This window comes from Nomascus leucogenys, chromosome 16 (assembly GCF_006542625.1).
Source record: "Nomascus leucogenys isolate Asia chromosome 16, Asia_NLE_v1, whole genome shotgun sequence".
Lineage (NCBI taxonomy): Eukaryota > Metazoa > Chordata > Mammalia > Primates > Hylobatidae > Nomascus > Nomascus leucogenys.
In genome coordinates, this window is record NC_044396.1 from 82239771 (window position 1) to 82260615 (window position 20845).

General features: G+C 38.8%; 1 protein-coding gene across 6 annotated transcripts in view; it reads right to left on the reverse strand.

The window, feature by feature from the left end:
• ASAP1 (ArfGAP with SH3 domain, ankyrin repeat and PH domain 1) overlaps window positions 1-20845 on the reverse strand; it is a 387159-nt gene that overhangs the window by 113464 nt on the left and 252850 nt on the right. For all 6 annotated transcript variants that reach the window (XM_030795523.1, XM_030795519.1, XM_030795522.1 and 3 more), the window contains 5 exons: window positions 20290-20339; window positions 13783-13912; window positions 12294-12379; window positions 2011-2086; window positions 564-650 (listed from right to left, as the gene is read on the reverse strand). In XM_030795523.1, the coding sequence (XP_030651383.1) occupies window positions 564-650; window positions 2011-2086; window positions 12294-12379; window positions 13783-13912; window positions 20290-20339 (429 nt within the window). The remainder of the gene's footprint in view (window positions 1-563; window positions 651-2010; window positions 2087-12293; window positions 12380-13782; window positions 13913-20289; window positions 20340-20845) is intronic.

A 20845-nucleotide genomic window follows, 5' to 3' on the forward strand; every position in this document is an offset into this window, starting at 1 on the left:
TCAGCATACACTACCGAAGTGCATGTCTTCAAAACTAGGATTGAAAATCTATAGTCATGGGGCTGGGCACAGTGGCTCATGTCTGTAATCCCAGAATTTTGGGAGGCCGAGGTGGGAGAATTGCTTGAGTCCAGCAGTTCAAGACCAGCCAAGGCAACATGGTTGAACTCCATCTCTACAAAAACTACAAAAATTATCCAGGCATGGTGGCATGTGCCTGTAGTCCCAGCTACCCGGGAGGCTGAGGTGGAAGGAATGCTTGAGGTCAAGGCTGCAATGAGCCATAATTGCGCCACCCCATTCTAGCCTGGGTGACAGAGTGAGACCCTGTCTCAAAAAAGTAAAGAAAAAAGAAAAAAAAAAGGAATGGAATTGGATACCAGAACATGTTTCCTATAAGGAAGAAAAGGAACTAAAATACAGTTTCTACATGGGGCTTATGGTAGGTACATACTTGTATATTATATATCACTCTCTGTCTTGCAGATCAGCAAACATAAAGGGTATTACAAGCAGCCTTACTTACACTGTTAAGTCCTGTGGTAAACATGTAAACCACTTACTTCTTTCTGATCAAGTTGAAGAGAGGATTTTATTAAGTCTCGGAGAGCAGTTAGCTGTTTCTTTTCTTCATCCTGGGTCTGTTTTATCTATGAAAAAAAATTACTCCTATTACTTACCATTTACACTTTTATAGGCAGAGTTTAATTTATCCAAAAATACCACTCATCAAACAATTCTATTATATAGTTGGTTTTCTTACTAAAAGTCGTTTACACTGTCTCATTTTTGATATGATATTTCTCATCTTATAAAAGTAGCAGTGGGTTTTGAAATTAGTGAATAATGCAACATGCATTCTTATTAAATAACATATCTAAGCTAGCTAGTTAACTCTGAAGTACTATTCTAAACAGCTTGAGAAATATCATTGAGAGTATTTGCTTCTGGTTTTTCAAAGGGTGGTAATGAAAATACCATGATGTGATTAAATGGTCCAGGAGAGAATCCTAAGAATGACCAGGAGTCTAATGGGCCAATGCATACAACAAAGTTTACATAGCATGAAATGGGGACAAGGGATCGGTGCTGCTTTTTTTAACCACTTGGGACTTAACTGTAACCCGAACCATGTTTACTAAAAGAAAATCAGAAAAAATACATAGCTATGCATTTTTAAGTTACAAAAAAGGCATTATTTGTAATTCTAAAACTTTGAGGATATTTACTCATACTCATAATATATATGCTTTTATTTACCACCAAATGATTTTTGGGCAACAACTTTACCATTTCTAATATATACATTTAGACCTAGGCACTAAAAAAAGAGAGATAATATAAAACATGCAAAAAAAAAATCCTTATAAATGAAAGGCGTGGTGGCTCACGTTTGTAATCCCAGCACTTTGGGAGGCCAAGGCGGGTGGGATCACTTGAGCTCAGGAGTTCAAGACTAGTCTGGGCAACACAGTGAAACCCCATCTCTCTACCAAAAGGCTGAGGCACGAGAATTGCTTGAGCCCAGAAGGCGGAGATTGCAGTGAGCTGAGATCGTGCCACTGTACTCCAGCCTGGGCGACAGAGTGAGACTCTGTCTGGAAAAAAAAAATAAATAAAAAAAGCCCCAAACAAACAAAATCCCAAAAAACTCTATAAACCTGCCTATTCAGAGTCAATTTTTATTCTTCCACAATCATGCATTCTTTCTGCAACTGCTGACCACGGAACACTCAAATGTGATGCTAAATGAATCATAAATGCAGAGCCATCTGGAACTGATGGCTATATACTCCCCTCCCTGCTCCTCTTATGGCCTCAGAAGGACTCTGGAGCATTTGACCATTGATGACTTCTCTGACTTAAACTGAAGAGTTATCTGCCCTAGGTTTGTACAGACATATCATCTAATCTTTTCTGCTTTTAACAACTTTCTAATACAGATTTCAAATTTACTGATACTTACCCATGAAAGCAAGTTAAATTGCATGTATTTTATAAAGAACTTACATTATATAAATCAGCAGCCAGTTTTTCAATGTACTGTTTCAACTTATCAGCCGTTTTCAAGCCATCTTGAAAGAAACTACAATTAAAAAAATCAGATTTACCACCAGTATAAAAAAAAAAAGAATATTTGTTTTCTTATGTCGAAATAAGAAAAGGAACTATTAATAACCTACAAAATCTGAAAATACACCTATCTGTATATATATACTCATTCTCTATGGATTTATCTATACAAGACAGTTATAAAACTAATTATGGTATTTTATAAAGATGTACCAACAAATAAATTATGGCTACCGGTTGACATGTGATAGAAGATATCACAAGGACACTGGAAATTACAGTTGCAGTCCCAAAACGGTGATTTCATAATGTGCATATGCATCTATACATAGAACATTTCCTCCTAGTTAAACCATATTTGAATTCGAAGGAGAGAGAAAGACACATTAACCAGTGGAATATCATGAGGTTGATTTGGACACTATAAGGAGAAATATGATGGAACTACAGAAAAAGGCAGGAGAAAAGTCAAAATTCATTCAGTTTCTCAAAGATCCCTATGTTCCAAAATATATTTGAAACACAAGATTTCAAAGCAATAATACCAACGGGTTTGGAAAGCTTTATCCTACAACACATGGTTGCATGATTTCACCTGAAAAATAACAAGAATTAATATCTGTGGAGCATTTAGCACATGCCCAGCACTGCACTAAACACTTTACCCAAGTGATTTCATGTATACAACCCTAATGAATTAAAGCACTTCAGTCTCATCTCCATTTGTAAAACCGAGGTACAGAGTAGGTATAAAACTTGGTCAAGTTGCTAGTAAGCAGCAGAGCTGGTGGAATTCAGATCCAGGTCTGCCAGATTCTGATCCCACACTCTTTACCAGCAAGTGAAGATTTCTTGTCTCAGGTGGCACACTTCCACTCGGGAACCCAGTCTCTGATATCAGTTTACAAAAATACACAATATACCTCAGGAAACGTGTTTAGAACTCTCTCTGCCCTATTGGAAGTTTCTCTAACCATGTCCCCACAGCAGATTATTTCTCAAAACACTATCTGTTTTGCTGTCTCCCTACAAACAATGAGGACCTTGAGCACGAGGACTGTCTCATCTCCCTATCACAGTGGGCCCCAACACAAAGCAGACTGAATGAAGCAATATCAAGACATTTTAAGGCATATCTTTTTTTTTTTGAGATGGACTCTCGCTTTGTTGCCCAGGCTGGAGTGCAGTGGCATGATCTCAGCTCACTGAAACCTCTACCTCCTGGGTAGCTGTGACTACAGGTGCCTGCCATCACATCAGGCTAATTTTGGTATTTTCAGTAGAGACGGGGTTTCACCAAGATGATCAGGCTGGTCTTGAACTCCTGACCTCAAGTGATTCACCCACCTCGGCCTCCCAAAATGCTGGGATTACGGGTGTGAGCCACTGCGCCCAGCTTAAGGCATATCTTAAGAAACATATTTTAAGCTTAATATGTATATTCAGTGTTCAGTGGCAATAACACAGACTATTAGAAGTGGCCTTCAGACTGATTACTGAAATCCTACAAGTTCCAACATTTTTTAAGGCTGACATCTTTGGCACAGAAACCGTATTGAAATAAGGAAGAAAAATACTACCTTTAGAGTTTTTCAGCAACAGGGATAAGAGGAAAAAAGGGCCTTTCGGTTAACCATTTAACTGAAAAACACATGAACACATGTAAAGCCTCATCTCTCTCTCTCTCTCTCTCTCTCAGCAGGGTCTCACTCTGTCACCCACACTGGAGTGCAGTGGCTCAATGAAGCCTCGACTTCCTGGGCTCGAGTGATCCTCCCAACTCAGCCTTCTGAGTAGCTGGGACTACAGGGCACCCCACCATGCCTGGCTAATTTTTATTTTTGTAAAGATAAGGTTTTGCCACATTGCTTGGGCTGGTCTCCAACTCCTGGGCTCAAGTAATCTGCCCTCCTTGGTCTCCTGAAGTGCTGAGATTAAAGGTGTGAGCCGCCGCGCCTGGCCTAAACCCTTATTTTCTAGCATTTGGGTTTTCGGCACTGCCTATAGCGATACAAGTTAAAATTCTCAGTATAGAATTTTAAAAGTTTATGTTCTGACCCTTGAATACGTCTCAGTTTTATCTCCTACCATTTTCCCTTAAAAACTCCAAGGTCTAGCCATGCTACATTATTTCTAGTTGCTTGTTCTTTTTCAATCCATCCTTCCCCACTTCAGCCTTTGCATATGCTATTCCCTCTGCCTGGAATGTCCTTCCCTTCTATACCTGTGTAGTAGTACGTTCTCATGTTGCTATGAAGAAATACCCAAGACTGAGTAATGTATAAAGAAAAGAGGTTTAATTGACTCACAGTTCCTCATGGCTAGGAAGGCCTCAGGAAACTTACAACCATGGCAGAAGTCACCTCTTCACAGGGTGGCAGGAGAGAGAATAAGCCAACAGGAGAAATGCCAGACACTTAAAAAACCATCAGATCCCATGAGACTCACTCATTATCAAGAGAACAGCATGGGGGAAACTGCCCCCATGACTCAATTAACTCCACCTGGTCCTGCCCTTGACATATGGGGATTATGGAGATTACAATTCAAGGTGAGATTTGGGTGGGGACATGGAGCCCAACCCTATCAACCTGCCTGCCAAACTCTCTTTTATCAAGACTCAGCTCGGCTGCTACCCCATAAGCAGTATTCTCTAGACCTGATAGTGAAAGCAGTGGCTTCACTGAGCATGTGTGCCCAGGCCTAAGTGCCAGACCTAGAGAGGTTGGCAATGTTCTGCACAGAGCAAGCCATCCATAAGTGTTAACCTGAAACCAGCGTCTTCTACATCAAGGAAGGGATATATGCCCAGGAGTTAAAAGTATGGGTACAAAGTTAATCATAGCAAAATCAGTTTTGGTCTCTGATACTGCACTTAAGTGATTTCTGGAGAAAAGTTTTGAAGGTAGAGCACTTAAATTTAAGATGGATGTTGTCAGGACTTCTTACAACAGAAAAAGCAATGGCTTTGGGGTCAGATGATTATGACCAAGAATCTGTGTTCTGGCAAGTCATTTAACTTCTCTTGGCCTCAGTTTGCTCATGTGTAAATGGGCAAATAATACAGACAGGACATGTGAAACCACCCAGCAAACTGTGGGGCAGTTAGCATGTGCTCAAGAAATCATTTTCTTCCCTGGAGCGGCATAACTTTATAATATAAGGAACTGCTTCCTTTGCAGAGGGATATAGATTCTTTGTAGATATTTTTGAAAAGGTATTTCATTTTCACTTTCAACATAAAGGGAATTTAATCATTATGCTTTAAAAAAATGTAAGTTTTGCTCGGGTGACAGGTACACCAAGATCCCAGAAATTACCACTAAAGAACTTATCCATGTAACCAAAAACCGCCTGTACTCCAAAAACTACTGAAATAAACATTTTTTAAAAATAAGAGAACACTAAATCTCGTCCCAATTTTTTTTTTTTTTTAAAGGTGAGTTTCAATGAGAATGCTCTAGATCTGTGTTTTCCAATATGGTAGCCACTAGTCACATGTGGCTATTAAAAATTAAATGAAAAATTCTGTTCCTGAAGTTTCACAAGCCATATTTCAAGTGCTCGGTAGCCACGTGTGGCCAATGGGTACCACGTAGATGGTAAAGAATATGAACATTTACACCACAGCAGAAAGTTCTACTGGACAACACCACTCTAGATAAAGAATAAGCAAATACTTGAACAGCACAAAAGAAATACTGAAGAACACTTTATAAATTTTATGGAGAAAGATGGAACTGTTTCAGTTTGAAATCGCATTGATAAAAATGAAAATTCCTGCCAATTACAAGGCTGAAGACTCCAAACAAATTTACTTTCCTTCTGCTTCAATTATTCAGACTGTTACATACCCAGAGACTAAGAAAAATCAATGTAGTAATTGCTTTAATCTGTAGCATAATCCCATTTTTGTAAACAAAACAAACCAGATAACATGAATCTAGTAATCATCTAAGTGAGGAGATTATAGGTTTTTTTCGTTCTTCCTTAACTTCAGTTTCTAATTTTTTTCTTAAGGATGTCATGTATTACTCAGGTAAAACAAAATTAAAGAATCAACATTTTGTCTGGGATGAACAATTCGGAGGTGAGCCCCTTGCAGAAAGTCATTTTAGGGAGGGCCAAGTTCTAGTTGTGGAAAGAAATAGGAGCAGGAAAGGAGGATGAGTTGTAGGAGAATAATAAAATAACCATGGCAGTCATTAGCAATGTATCAGTGACACCATAAAAAGCAAAGGGTGACATGCTGTCATCTGCATTGTCCCTCTGAGCTTCATTCTCTTCTCCTTGAGGGTCACAGTTCCAGCTGTGGACAGGGTGGACAGAGAGCCACCACAACCTGCCAAAACATTTCACAGAGGGCAGTGGCTTCTCTGTTCCTCCTTTCTCTCTTCTCTCTGTTTTAGCTGGTTCTAGTTCAGTGGACATGCAAGGGCTACTGCACACGTGGCTCATGCCTGTAATACCAGCACTTTGGGGGGCTGAGGCAGGAGGATTGCTTGAGCCCAGGAGTTTGAGACCAGCCTAGGCAACATGGTGAAGCCCTGTCTCTACAAAAAAATACAAAAATTAGCCAGGCGTGGTGGTACACGCCTGTAGTCCCAGCTACTTGGGAGATTGAGGTGGGTGGATCTCTTGAACCCAGGAGGTTGAGGCTGCAGTGAGCTAGGATTGTACCACTGCACTCCAGGCTGGGTGACAGAGTGAGACTCTGACTCAAACAGAAAGAAAAAAAAAAGGCCAGGTGTGGTGGCTCACGCCTGTAATCCTAACACTTTGGGAGGCTGAGATGGGTAGATTGCCTGAGCTCAGGAGCTCGAGACCAGCCTGGGCAACACGGTAAAACTGTCTCTACTAAAAACAACAACAACAACAACAATTAGCTGGGCGTGGCAGCATGAGCCTGTAGTCCCAGCTACTTGGGAGGCTGAGGCACGAGGATTGCTTGATGCTTGAACCCAGTAGGTGGAGGTTGCAGTGAGCAGAGATCACGCCACTGTACTCCCACCTGGGTGATAGAGTGGCAAGACTCCGTCTCCAAAAAAAAAAAAAAAAAAAAGGCTTAGGAGTCAAAACCATATCATATTTTATATTTTGGCTCTAAACCTTACTATACGTGGTAACCTTGGACAGTTATTCACCCTGTCTGAATAACAGCATGCTCATCTCCAAAGTGGACATTTTCGAGTTTCAAGGAGCATCAGATGAGCTACTACAGACAAAAGTGTTGTTAGCTGGAAAGTGAAGCACATGTGTGAGTTCTGACTACCTATCACTACACTTAACACATAAATCTTCCAAACAGAAGGGAAAATTACCTCGAGGATGTCTCATTTATCTCTTAGCCACTTCCTCTATAAATTACTGTAACATAACAAGATCTTCAAAAATAAATAACAGTAACAGTAATGTAAGCTAACATGTAACTCAGTATTTACTCTGTACCAGTCACCGCACTATTACACACAATTCATGGAATCTCTTTTTAGTCTCATTACAGAACCAACCATGCAACAAGATTCAGAACTTTCAGCCCCACCCCTCCTCCCATCTCTGGGGAGGGTAGAGGGGCTGGAGATTGGGCCAATCACCAACAGCCAATGATTTAATCAATCATCCCTATGTAATAAAACCTCTATAAAATCCTCTAAATGAAGGGGTTTAGAGAGCTGCTGGGTTAGTGAACATATGCCATCTTGTGTGTCTGGCTTCTTTCACTTAGCATTAATGTTTTAAATGTTCACCCATATGTAACATGTATCAATATTTCATTCACATTCAGCACTGTGGCTGAACAATGTTGCATTTTGATATACCACATTTTGTTTAACCTTTTATCAGCTGATGGGTATTTGGGTGTTTCTGTGTTTTGTCTATTGTAAATAATGCTGTTATAAATATTGATGTACACATTTTTATTTAAATAATTCTATGTTTAACTTTCTGAGAAATTCCCAAACTGTTTTCCAAAGAAGTTGCACCATTTACATTCCTACTGGCAATGCATTCATTGCACTCTTCCCACATCGTCACCAAGATTTTTTTGGTTTTAATTACAACAATCCCAGTGGGTGTGAAGTGCTATTTCATTGAGGTTTTGATTTGTACTTATCACTGACTAATGATGTTGAGCACCTTTTCACGTGTTTTTCTGGCCATTTGTGTGTGTGGGTGTGGGTGTGTATAATTTTTTTAATATACAGAGTCTTGCTTTGTTGCCTAGGCTGGAGTACAGTGGTGTCATTATGGCTCACTGCAGCGTTGATCTCCTGGGCTCAAGCGATCCTCCCACCTTGGCCTCCCAAGTAGCTGGGAATATAGGCGTGCACCACCACACCTGGGTAATTTTTTATTTTTATTTTTTGTAGAGATAGGGTCTCCCTGTGTTGCCCTGGCTGGTCTCGAACTTCTGGGTTCAAGTGATCCTCCTGCCTCGGCCTCCTAAAGTGCTAGGATTATAGGTGTGAGCCAGCACACCTGGACTGTTGAGTTTTTTTTATATATTCTGGATATCAGACTCTTATCAGAAAAATGTTTTGTAAATATTTTCTCCTATTCTGTGGGTTGTCTTTTACTTTCTTGATAATATACTTCCATGAACAAAAGTTTTTAATTTTGAAGTCCAATTTATATTTTTCTTTGGTTTCCTGTGCTTACTTTGTCTGCTTTGACACATTTACTAAGCGTTTATTAAATGAATGAACATGACTTTGAGCAAAATACTGATCCTTTCTGAGCTACAATTTCTTGAGTGTTGGGAATATTAAATGAGAAAACACATGTAAAGAACTTAGCGGCAGGGCCTATATAATTCGTCCTAGAAAATAAGCTCTCGGTAAATGTTAGCTATTATTCTTATTATCTGTAAAATGTCAGATAATAAAGCAATGTTTATAAATGCTGTTAACTCTGCAGGTCATAACGACACTTGTGAGGAGGTAAAAGGAGCAGGTGAACTGGAGGATATGTCTGTTTGGAAAGCAGCATGTTACCGACAATGTTCGTGTCTGAAATTGAGCAGTAATTAGTGTGAGTGAGCTGAAATGGGTTGGAAACAGTTACAAGCCCTTCTTTTCTGCTCCCTTTATTTATTTCTCCATTGTAGTAGCTTCATCCACACTGAAGTATCATGACTATTATCACCTGGGCAAATTCACTGTTGAGTACCAGCTGACTTTGTACTGAAAATCACTTTAGGAACTAAAGTAAGTACTGAGAAGAATAAATCTTAAAAACAAAACAAAACAAAAAAATACCTAAGTACAGAATGCTTAACAGGTCCACACAATATGCCTATTAAGAGTTTTGAGGAACTGACTGAAGTAGAAAAGAATAAAGGAAACGACTCTGGCTTCTTGCTATGATAGAGTTCTTCGGGTTCAACCGTGGAGTAACTTTTAGTTGAATCCCCTTATAACATGGTTCTACTACTTGATGTCTTAGAACATCTCCCTCCCTACAAGGTTTTTACTGTGTAGGGTTTTCTTCTGATGATCTCTCTCTGACCTAGGGGACATTCTTCTACCAGATTGCAAACTGGTAACAAAATCCTAGCTATCCTCCAAGTTCAATGACAAGTCCCACTACTTCCTTCAAGGTGCTAGTACCTTCTCCTCAGTCCTCCTGGTCAGGTGTCTCTCTTCCTGTTTTTTTTTTCTTTTGAGACGGAGTTTTGCTCTTGTTGTCCAGGATGGAATGCAATGGCGCAATCTCGGCTCACTTCAACCTCTGCCTCCTGGATTCAAGCGATTCTCCTGCTTCAGCCTCCCATGTAGCTGGGATTACAGGTATGCAAAACCACACCTGGCTAATTTTGTACTTTGAGTAGAAATGGGGTTTTGCCATGTTGGTCAGGCTGGTGTTGAACTCCTGTAATCTAATAAGCCACCTGCCTCAGACTCCCAAAGTGCTGGGATTACAGGAGTGAGCCACCGCGCCCAGCCGTCTCTCTTCCTCTTGATGCTCCATGCTACTTGTCACTGTCCAGCCCCATTATGATTAATAATGGATCCGACTTACTTCCTATACCTGGACAACTAACTCCTGAGGGGAAAAGCCTTGCTTTATCTCTATCCCAGAAATGGGCACAATACCTGATCTTTGGTAAAAGACTAATAAATATTTGCAGAAAGGAAAAAAGCAAAAAATAAGAGAATAAAGGGAGGATGCATTAGCTATACAAGTTAGAATCACCATTACTAGCAAAGGCTAATATACGGATACTTTACAAAGCATCTTCTATTTTGAAAAACTCTTGTTTGTGTAGGCCAAACTCTTCTTTATAAACTTACAGAATTTAACGTGAAAATAGATTTCTAAAGTCAGGTGAAATCAGTTTTGCTGCCAAAGTATTGCAGAATTCAGGAGACTGAGAGATTCACTTATTTCTTTAAAACTTTCAAAGGAATTAAATGTTTCCAGGAAAACTAAATTTGATGAAAGATAAAAAAAATTCCACCCAATACTAAAATCAGGGACCATTGCAACACAGGCCAAAGTTTCGTAACTGCCCAACCACACTACAAAGCCAAAAGCAAGTTAGTTAATCCAGGTCTTCAGTAAACAAACTTAAGAAGGTGAAAACTGTTTCTACTTCAATATATTATTTTTATTTTTGAAAGACACTTATATAAGGTAGAATTTACTTTGAAAAAAAGTTAACATCATCAAATTTATGTAAACAACAATTTGATCATCAAAGAGGTTTTCCTTGAGAAATATCCTAGACAATAAAATATATAAATAAATAATTTTAAATGCCACTTAGAATCATCACAGCTGTCAACACATACAAGGTTGCAGGCACTGGGCTAAGCACTCCATATGCATTCTCTTTTTCACTTTTTACAGCCTTACAAAAACCCTAAGGTGGCTGCTACAGAACCGTAACCCAACTTGACAAGTGAGTATACTGAAGTTTTGTGAAGTACCTGATTAAGAATATAGTTACCTAGCTGCAGAGCCAAAATGTGGACTCATCTAATTTGTCTAACCCAAGCTTTGTGCTTTTGCCATAATATTAACACTGACCTCCTTAAATGTTTTAGTTGAATACAGGTATCTTTCTAAATATAACTATTGAAAAGAATAAGAAACATCAAAGGAAATTATGAATTTAACTTTTTTGAGAGTATTTTATCTAGTCTAAATGACCTTTACATTATTATGCTTATGAGAGCTGTCCATTCCACTTCTGGAAGGTCCTTACATTATTTTCTGTATAACTTCCATCAACGAATACAGACTTAACTAATATAGACTTTACTTTTCTGTTAGCGTCTGTATGTGTAGCTGGCACACCGTCACACACAGACTCTACCAGAAAACCCATGAAAGTTAACCCAATAAGTAAACAAGCAAATGTGGCACCACAGAATCACAAACATAATAAAAAAATAAACCTGCAATATAGGCAAACAAAAATGGTGCCAGTGTAGAACAACGGATATCTCTCAAAATATAACACCAATTATATAGGAATCCATGCACAAATGCAAAGTATTCTTAACGCCCAAACTATTTAAATTCACTTAATTTAGATGAAACAAAACAAAACCGAAGACTCCAGGTGGAAATACATGGTGCAAATGGTGCAATAATAGGCCAAGGCGGGCGGATCACGAGGTCAGAAGATCAACGCCATCCTGGCCAACATGCTGAGACCCTGTCTCTACTAACAATACAAAAAAAAATTATCTGGGTGTGGTGGTGTGCACCTGTCATGCCAGCTACTGGGGAGGCTGAGGCAGAAGAATTGCTTGAACCTGGGAGGCGGAGATTAAAGTAAGCTGAGACCGCACCACTGTACTCCAGCCTGGCAACAGAGTGAGACTCTGTCTCAAAGAAAAAAAAAAAAAAAGGCAAAATGCCAAGTAAGAGAGTCAGGGAAGGGGGTCATCAGAAAGGACTCTTTAGTGGCAGGGGATCATGCATCTGTAATAAGAGCTCCACAGGCGATCAAATTTAGGAAGAAGTATTTGTAAGTATTTGTCTTCTTGTAAGGAAGACAGTATTTTTAAGCCCTAACTTGAGCTACTGATTTGCATAAAACACTGAAGATGGAAGACACTATTTCTTATCCATTTAGCTGAAAAAGGTCATTATATCACTTTGTTTCATCACGAGATGAAGAAAAGATATGAAGAGGATTAAGACAAATAGTGAAGTACAGGGGGCAGTAATTGCGCTCATAACAATGCTTGCAATATTCTACTCACTTGCACTGTGCATGGTAATACTTTATAAGATTCTGCAGCAGATCCACACCCTTTTTGGTCTTGATTTCATTAACTTTAATGAGATACTGTGAAAATAAAACAGGGTTTTATGTTGATTAATTCCAGATAGGGCTCTTCAGCCATGGATTCAGGTGGCTGAACATCACCCCTGAATCTGCACAAGTTACCAAGCCTTGGTGTCCGTCAGACAGTTTAGAGAATGCTGATTTCGCAGTCACAAAGTGTTCAAAACAAATTGACTAGAGGGTTAGCATTTTATAAATTCTTTTATGATTAGTTTACTCAACAAGCAGAAATAAAACACAGCAAAACATTCTAGAATTATTATTTCCCCTTGGTGCAGTGGATCTCAAACGTATAGTTTATGTGGTCAAAAACCTGAAAGATTGTTTTTTGCAGAAAGTAAATAGAACAGCATTCTCATCAAATAATATACCATAGGATATTTAAACTTTAGGAAAAAGAGGTGAATCAGAAAGAATTTTTACTACTCAAAAATTAAAGAATAAAAATAAGAATAACCCACTAATTTATTCAGGTAACTAAACACAGTAGTGTACTTGTACTGTGTACTGGTCAAGATTTTCTATTGACAGTTTGCTGCTTGCTCACTTGTTTTTATTGTGTGAAAAGGTTCATGAGAACACAAACTCAAGGAGCCAAAGGGTTATGAAACAGAAAAAAGAGAGAGAGAGAAAGAGAAAGAGAGAGAGAGAGAGGTGAGAGACAGCGAGAAAGAAAGAAAGAGGGAAGGAAGGAAGGAAGGAATGGAGGGAGGGAGGGCAAGGGGAAGGAGAAGGGGAAGGGGGAAAGAGAAAGAGAAGGAGGGAAGAAAGAGAGAGAGAGGAAGGAAGGAAAAGGAAAGGAGAAAAAAATCTAGGAGAGGAAAAAAATTTGAGAAAGTTCTCCACTTTTATTATTTTCTGAAAACTGCAAAAGAAACTCTTACTCAACAGCAGTGTCAGAACAGGTTGGTTTCTAGGTCAAGAAGTGTTCATGTCCAATTGGAATTCAGTTTGAGAACCACTGCTCTAAGTTTACGGCAGCATGCTTTTTGTTGCATTTTTTCGTGAAATCGACTGACAACTTCATTTGCGTTTTCATTCAAACTGGACATATGGTTAAAAAAACATGCTCTAAACATACACCAATAAAACTTAATATTCACCAGTGTTACCTCACCAATGTTTTCCTCCCACAACCACTCACAAGCAACATTAAGGTTCTCACCAAAGAATCCTGTTTTGGCTTAAACAGCCCCATAGGGCCAAGGCTCAAAATATGAGACAACAGTGCAATGGCAGGTTCCCAAAAGGCTTGGAGAAAAATGGAGATTAGAATCCTTAAGAAACAGTTTCCTCTCTAATAATCAAACACAGTCTGCCTTTAAGTGTAAAGACTGCTGACTAGCAGGAAAAGATCAAAGTTGTTATAATTCTAGGCAAATGATGGAAAAGTCCATTCTTACTTCACACATTTGGAGCTGAAAGAGGCGCCTTTCCTTCTCCATTTCTTCCGCAATCTCAGCTCCTGTTATCTCTGTGCGGATCATTCCATGTTGTTTTGCGTGCTCTCTTTTCTCTTTCTCAATTTTTGTACTGTAATTAAAGCCAATGTCATTATTTAAAAAAAAAAAATACACTCATGTACAATACCAACAGTAGACCCTAATACAAACTATGGATTTGGGGTGACGATGTGTCTATGTAGGTTCATCAGTTTTATCAATTGTACCACTCTGGCGGGAGTCAGTGATAAAGGGGGAGGCTGTGCATGTGTGGGGGGCGGGAGCATATGGGAACTCTCTGTATCTTCTGCTCAAGAAGGAAGTCTACTAAAAACAAACCACACTCATGTCTTCCCATTAACAAGAGCCACTGATTATTAATTCCTAAAGTTAAGAGGCAAGAATTCTTAAGTTGGTACAATCAATCAGAAGTAAAAGCCTACATTCAAAGAGAACACACACACTGTATGGATTTTCATATGGGAAACGTTTTACATTTTTCCTTAGGTCTTACATATGACAGATTCATATACATTCCCTTACATTTTGGTAGGCATGAAGAAATTTTGATAGTTTAATCTATTATTGGGTAAAGCACTTTATAATAAAAAAGAATCAGAAAGTTGGAGACATGAGGCTTTCCTTGAATATCGACAGCTTGCAAGACTTCAATTATTTCAAATATTTAAAGTATATAATGGGTCTTTGTGGGTATGCACAAAATTTAGTCAAAGGTAATTTCCAACATTCCTCTAATCTTATGCTATTTCCACATTCCAAGAACACATTTTAATCAGTCAACCACTTGTCACTGGACTGTACAAAATTCAGAAGAAATCCCAATTTGGAATCCTATGAAAATGTTCTTCTGTGTGTGGGGAGGGGGCCAGGGGAAACGAGGTGATAAAGAAGAAAGGCCCACATTAAACCTATAGTAGCTGATGCTAGTGCTCGGCTCTGATAGATGATACTCTGGTAATAGTACCAATGATTATAGCCTGCTTTCTAAAAATCATTAACTTGAAAATGGACTTCTAATTTCAGAAACAACCTGTAATTTCTAGTTGTGAATGCAAAGACTAACTGATTTAACCTTCAAGTCTTCTTTAAGTTATGGTGGTGGTAGGGTAAACCAACCCTGAAGAAAGCCAACATCCTTACCTATACACAGACGCAGTGGAAAATCCACCAATCAAGCCAATGAAAAACCTACTTATAAACCCAGTTCGGATTGACTCTAATACCTTAATGCTATTATATTTAAGAAACTCTTTAATCATGCCACCTTGGCAGTCAAAGAGGCATAACAGGGATTTTAACAGAAAGAGAATAAATCTCAGCTCTTTCTCCACTGATGTGGGTGGGAAGAGAAGAAATATGGAGGGACAGGCATAACTTAATAATAAGCCTTTCAATTTACCATGGTGACTTAAACATACATGTCTTTATTTCTTCTTCCTCCAGTGATCCCACTAAAATGAGAGTAAAGGCATAAGAACAGATAATCTCCCAAAGACAAGAAGAATTGAAGACAAAAAAAGGATGACAGAATTCAATAAATATTTGGAAGAGCAAGGCCGAAGAGAGAAGGAGGGCACCTCAAACTATAGGGTTCTCTGTCTCCCTCACTTACATAGCTTCCAAAAATGCCACCATATGTGATTACTAACCAGGAGCCTGAAAGAACTGCAAGGCTCTGAGACAAACCTCAGATACTGACATTTGGAAAACCCCTAATAAAAGAGCTGCCTTCACATCCTAAAACTTGAAACCTAAAAAGAAGGCTTTCTGCTTTCTTGCAGAAAGCAGATCTCTAATGATGCATATAAGCTTTTAGTCTTTGGGTACCTCGCTCTGAAATATGAATGCACCCAAAGATTATAAGTCTCCAAAATGAAAGTGAAAGTATTAATAACAAAAGGGGGAGGGTTGGGAAGGAACCAGAGGCAATAAGGAAGCAGATAAAACATTTTACAAAATGTCATTAAATCTTCAGCTAAAATATTGCATCCACAAAACAAGAAATAGAAACTATAAAAAGGCAAAAGAAAAAAAACTCCAATTGAGCAAAAGAGCTCTTAGAAATTTAAAATGACAGCCAAAATAAAAAAGCTAACTGAAACAGTGGGGAAAAAAACACTGAAAAAATAACCTAAAATATAATACAAATAGAACAGAAAAGAGAAGAAAATTGTAAGAACAGTCTAGGAAGTCAAACATTATATAATGAAAATTCCAGAAAGAGGAAAAAAAGAAAAAACAGGAGGAATTACAAGAAGTTTCCGGGAGTGATGAACTAAAACTTGTAAACAGAAAAACTGCAAACATAATGCACATACCGTGGCACTTGAAGACTCTTTGTAAAACCTTTTATAGAGACTTACATTCTCTAACCGAAAATAAATGAAACAAACAACAACCACATATCACATACAAATAAATGGGAATCAGAAAGGTATCAGAAACACTGGAAAGTAGAAAACAATGGAACAATGCCTTCAACATTTTGAGATAAAATTATTATTTTGTTGTTATTATTTTTGAGACAAAGTCTCACTTTGTTGCCCAGGCTGGAGTGCAGTGGTTCGATCTCCGCTCACTACAACCTCTGCCTCCTGAGTTCAAGCTATTCTTCTGCCTCAGCCTCCTGAGTTCAAGCTATTCTTCTGCCTCAGCCTCCTGAGTTCAAGCTATTCTTCTGCCTCAGCCTCCTGAGTTCAAGCTATTCTTCTGCCTCAGCCTCCTGAGTAGCTGGGACTACAGGAACCCGCCACCACACTCAGCTAATTTTTGTATTTTTTAGTAGAGACAAGGTTTTGCCACATTGGCCAGGCTGGTCTCAAACTTTCGACCTCAAGCGATTTGCCCACCTTCGTTTCCCAAAGTGCTGGGATCACAGGCATGAGCCACCGTGCCTGAAAATTATTATAAAATCAGTATTTTATATTTGGCCAAACTATCACTTTTTGTGGTGGCAGAATGAAGATAATTTTGGAAATATAAAATCTCAAATCTTTGCCTCCTTTAGAGCTGTTCTCTGAAAACTACTAGAGGTAATGGGCCACCAAAATATGGAACTATACTAGTCAAGAGGAAGTAGATTTAAAACTAAAGAGAGTCAAATGCCCTCCCAGGATGGCAGCTGTACTGCTGATCTAAAGAGCTCTGGAAAGGGATGTCTCCAGGAAAGAAGAAACTGACACAATTTAATACTAACAGATATATAATCATTCTAATAAAATACATAATGTACTTTATAAACAGAAATATTATTGACAGGTGTCTGACATCTGCTGGAGCAGATAAAAATTCACAGAAGATTCACACAGAACTAAGCAAATGAAGAAATGAGGCAATTATGTCATTAAGAAAAAGCACACAACTGTACTCTAAGAACAGAAATTCAATCCTATTCTACCATTCAGACTAGCAATGAATGCTTATACCTATAAAAATGTAAACACTGAAACTAGTTTAATAAAAAATTGTTCTATTAACCATAATGGATGAACGAGGGTGCGAAAGTGATGGGGTGTCTGTGCAAGGGAATGTAATCCTCGTCTACCACACCGATACATCACAGCTAAAGCTAGAAAGAGCAAGAGAATACTGAGGAATGTGTAGATAAGTCAGGAAGCAGGTAAGAGTTGGAAAAAGGGGAGGGACTAACAGGAGGATCAGGAGGGGCAGGCAGACCGCCACTGTGTTTCCGTTAGAAGCACGTTTGTTGCCTACTTAATATTTTCCCTGTCATGATGTGTAAAGAACCCTGTACCATTAGGTATGACATAAAATCATTGAGTTTAGGTTGTGGAGGACAATAAAGATAAGTGAGAAGTGCTACAAAGGGTACCTGGTCCATCCTAGAATGCTCTGTTCTATGATCAACTTTAACAATGTTGAAGCCACTGTTATTTGGGGTTTCCGTTACATGCTTTCAGAGTAAGTCTTAACTAGTAAAAGTACTATCTGATGTTTTAGTTTATGTACATTTATCATTTTGATCAAATGAAATTTGATTCTTAAAAAACTTAGTAGAAACTATTTATTGTGTGACTTCCCTATGCTAAACACTGTGACAACCGCTTCAACACAGTACCTTACCTTGTCCTCACAAAAACCCTGAGAAGTAGGTAATTTTTATATTATTTTATGGCTAAGGATCATCAAAATTAAGTATTTTGGCTCAAGGTCACAAAACTAGCAATGATTTCTAAGCCTGTGATCTAAATCATTACAAACTTCACCGCCTCCAGAGTTCTAAATGGAAGACCGCAGAAAACGTCCAGCCTTCTCCATTATCAAAACTAATAAATGAACTTTTTTGTGTAGAGTCATTTTGTTTTCTGTAACTTACAACCAGATGAGTCCCAGTACATCAGAGAGACAAATGCTTGTTTTCTTTCTTTCCTGCACCATTCTACTTCAGTGACAAAGAAGTCTCTTAGGAAAATTGTTGACAGGGATTTACTAAGCAAACAAACAAAACCTGCTTTCATAAGGTCTTAAATTCAGGATCCACTCAACTTGCTATTCTTGTTATACATTTCCAGGATAATTCTTTTATTTCTTCAATGAAATAGTACATAAACTATGAGTCATTAGGCACTGGTAGAATAACACCATATATAAGAATAATGTGGTTGTGGTCTTCACCAAATTTAGATTGTAGAGGACAATACAGAAAAATGAACAGCCAGGCCGGGCACGGTGGCTCACGCCTGTAATCCCAGCACTTTGGCCGAGGCGGGTGGATCACCTGAGGCCAGGAGTTTGAGACCAGCCTGGCCAATATGGCAAAACCCTGTCTCTACTAAAAATACAAAAAATTAGCTGGGTGTTGGTGGCGGGTGCTTGTAATCCCAATTACTCGGGAGGCTGAGGCAGGAGAATCGCTTGAACCCAGGAGGCAGAGGCTGCAGTGAGCTGAGATCGCGCCACTGAACTCCAGCCTGGGAAACAAGAGTGAAACTCCGCCTCAAAAAAAAAAAAAAAAAAAAAGAAAAAGAAAAAAAAAGAAAAGCCAGACAAGTTCATATGTTGAGTGAGAAGTACAGGGAAGAGCACCTGTACCATCTTAGAATGCTTTATATTCTAAGTCATTTATAATACTAAACACCAGATACTTCTAGGTCTTCAGCCAACAGAGACTTAAAAAATATAAATACAGTTGTTCTACCTAATATTGGTAGTACTTTGGTTGACAAAGCACATATTACATAATGTTTTCTTGTTCCTATGTCCTACAAAGAAGACATATTCTACAAGTATAGAACAAGGTTTTTTTCTTCCCCCTTTGTCCTCCCATTTTCTAAGTACTAATTCTATTCCATTCCAAGTTCATGCACTGTTGTCTCTGGGCAGGGGCAGTACTTAGCTTACAAGTTGAGTACTCATGACCCACTTTTCATACAGAAAGACTCATAGCCCACAGCATTCATTTATCAGTTGACCATTTTAAGAACCTTTTTGTTCTCTGCTGCATTTAGAACTGTCAATGTATGGATATATTCCTAAGACAGCAAGCCCCTAACAATGCACTTTTCACATAATTACAAAAGTAGTTTGGGAAAAACAAATTTAATCCTGAATTTGTTTTTCTTTTGCTTGTTTTTATCCTGCTGCTACTGCTGCCTACAGAAATGTTTTATTCTCTTATGTTTATAGTTGTCGAAGACTTTTATTAAAAGCTTTAAAAATACCTATCTCCTCCCACCCCACCCTCCTGCTTGGTGTTACAAATGTCTCAGAGTAATAATAATAAAGGAACGTGGTATGATACACACAGTATCAAGATGGGCCCAGCACCTTGCAAAGTGCTTATTGCCCTAATCCCTAACAAGAACTCCATGAGGCTGGTGGTCTGACCTCAGTGCCCATGCTATGCTGAGGCCCTGTGGTCAGACAGACCTGGAGTGAACGTTAGCTGGACACGTAACTAGCTTTCTAGCCTTTCACGAGCCCCTAAGTCTCTCTAGGTTTCAGTTTCCCTGATGTATATAAACAGAGAGTAAAGTTGTACAGATAGTTTCCTGTGAAGAGGTCATACATGCAAAAAACACTTAGTGCAGGTCCTGGCAGGCACCAAGATGTCACAGTATTAGCTGTTACTTTTATTATTTCCCAATTGTTCAACTATACAGAAACATAAATGGTCCATAATTACATGCTATCTATAATGAGAGCCATAGCCCTATAACTTGATAGTACCAGCAGCCGTAAATGCCAAAACAACTGATAGTAAAAGTACCTCTCCCTTCAGACAAATAGCACAGGAGATGCAACCACTTTAGGTCAGTGTACCCAACCTCTTAGCCCTAATAAGGATATGCTAGAGGATATACTAAACAGGTTTTTGTTGAGAAGTTATTAGTTAAGGGCTCTGTCCTTTTTCCAGTTAAGTTTTTTTTGTTCAAAATTCACAACAGTATTAAAAAACAAACAAAAACTAAACAAAAAACCACTTACAACTTTGTCTCATAATCTTTCCAGGCTTTGTCAAATGGCTTCTTGAGATCCTTAGAAAAGAGAAAATGAAATTAAAATTGCATCTACTTTCGCTGAAAATGAATAAATAGTTTTGAAATAACATCTTAGCAAGAATTGCTTCCTTTATAGGACACTGGGAACTTCACTTTCATGTACGTTACACCATTTTTTTTTTTTTTTTTTTTGACAGGGTCTCACTCTGTTGCCTAGAATGGAGTGCAGTGGTGCAATCACAGCTCACTGTAGCCTTGAACTCCCAGGCTCAATCGATCTTCCCACCTCAGCTTCCTGAGTAGCTAGAACTGCAGGCACTCACGACCACCCCTGGCTAATTTTTGCACTTTTTCTGTACAAAAATTATTATGATGTTGCCCAGGCTGGTCTTGAACTCCTGGGCTCAAGCGATTTACCCGCCGCCATGGTCTCCCAAAGTGCTTGGATTATAGGCATGACCACTGTGCCTGGCCAACATCACACCATGTATTATATACACAAGAAGCCTGAGAGAGGAAAGAAGGGTGAGCGCCCTGGTCAT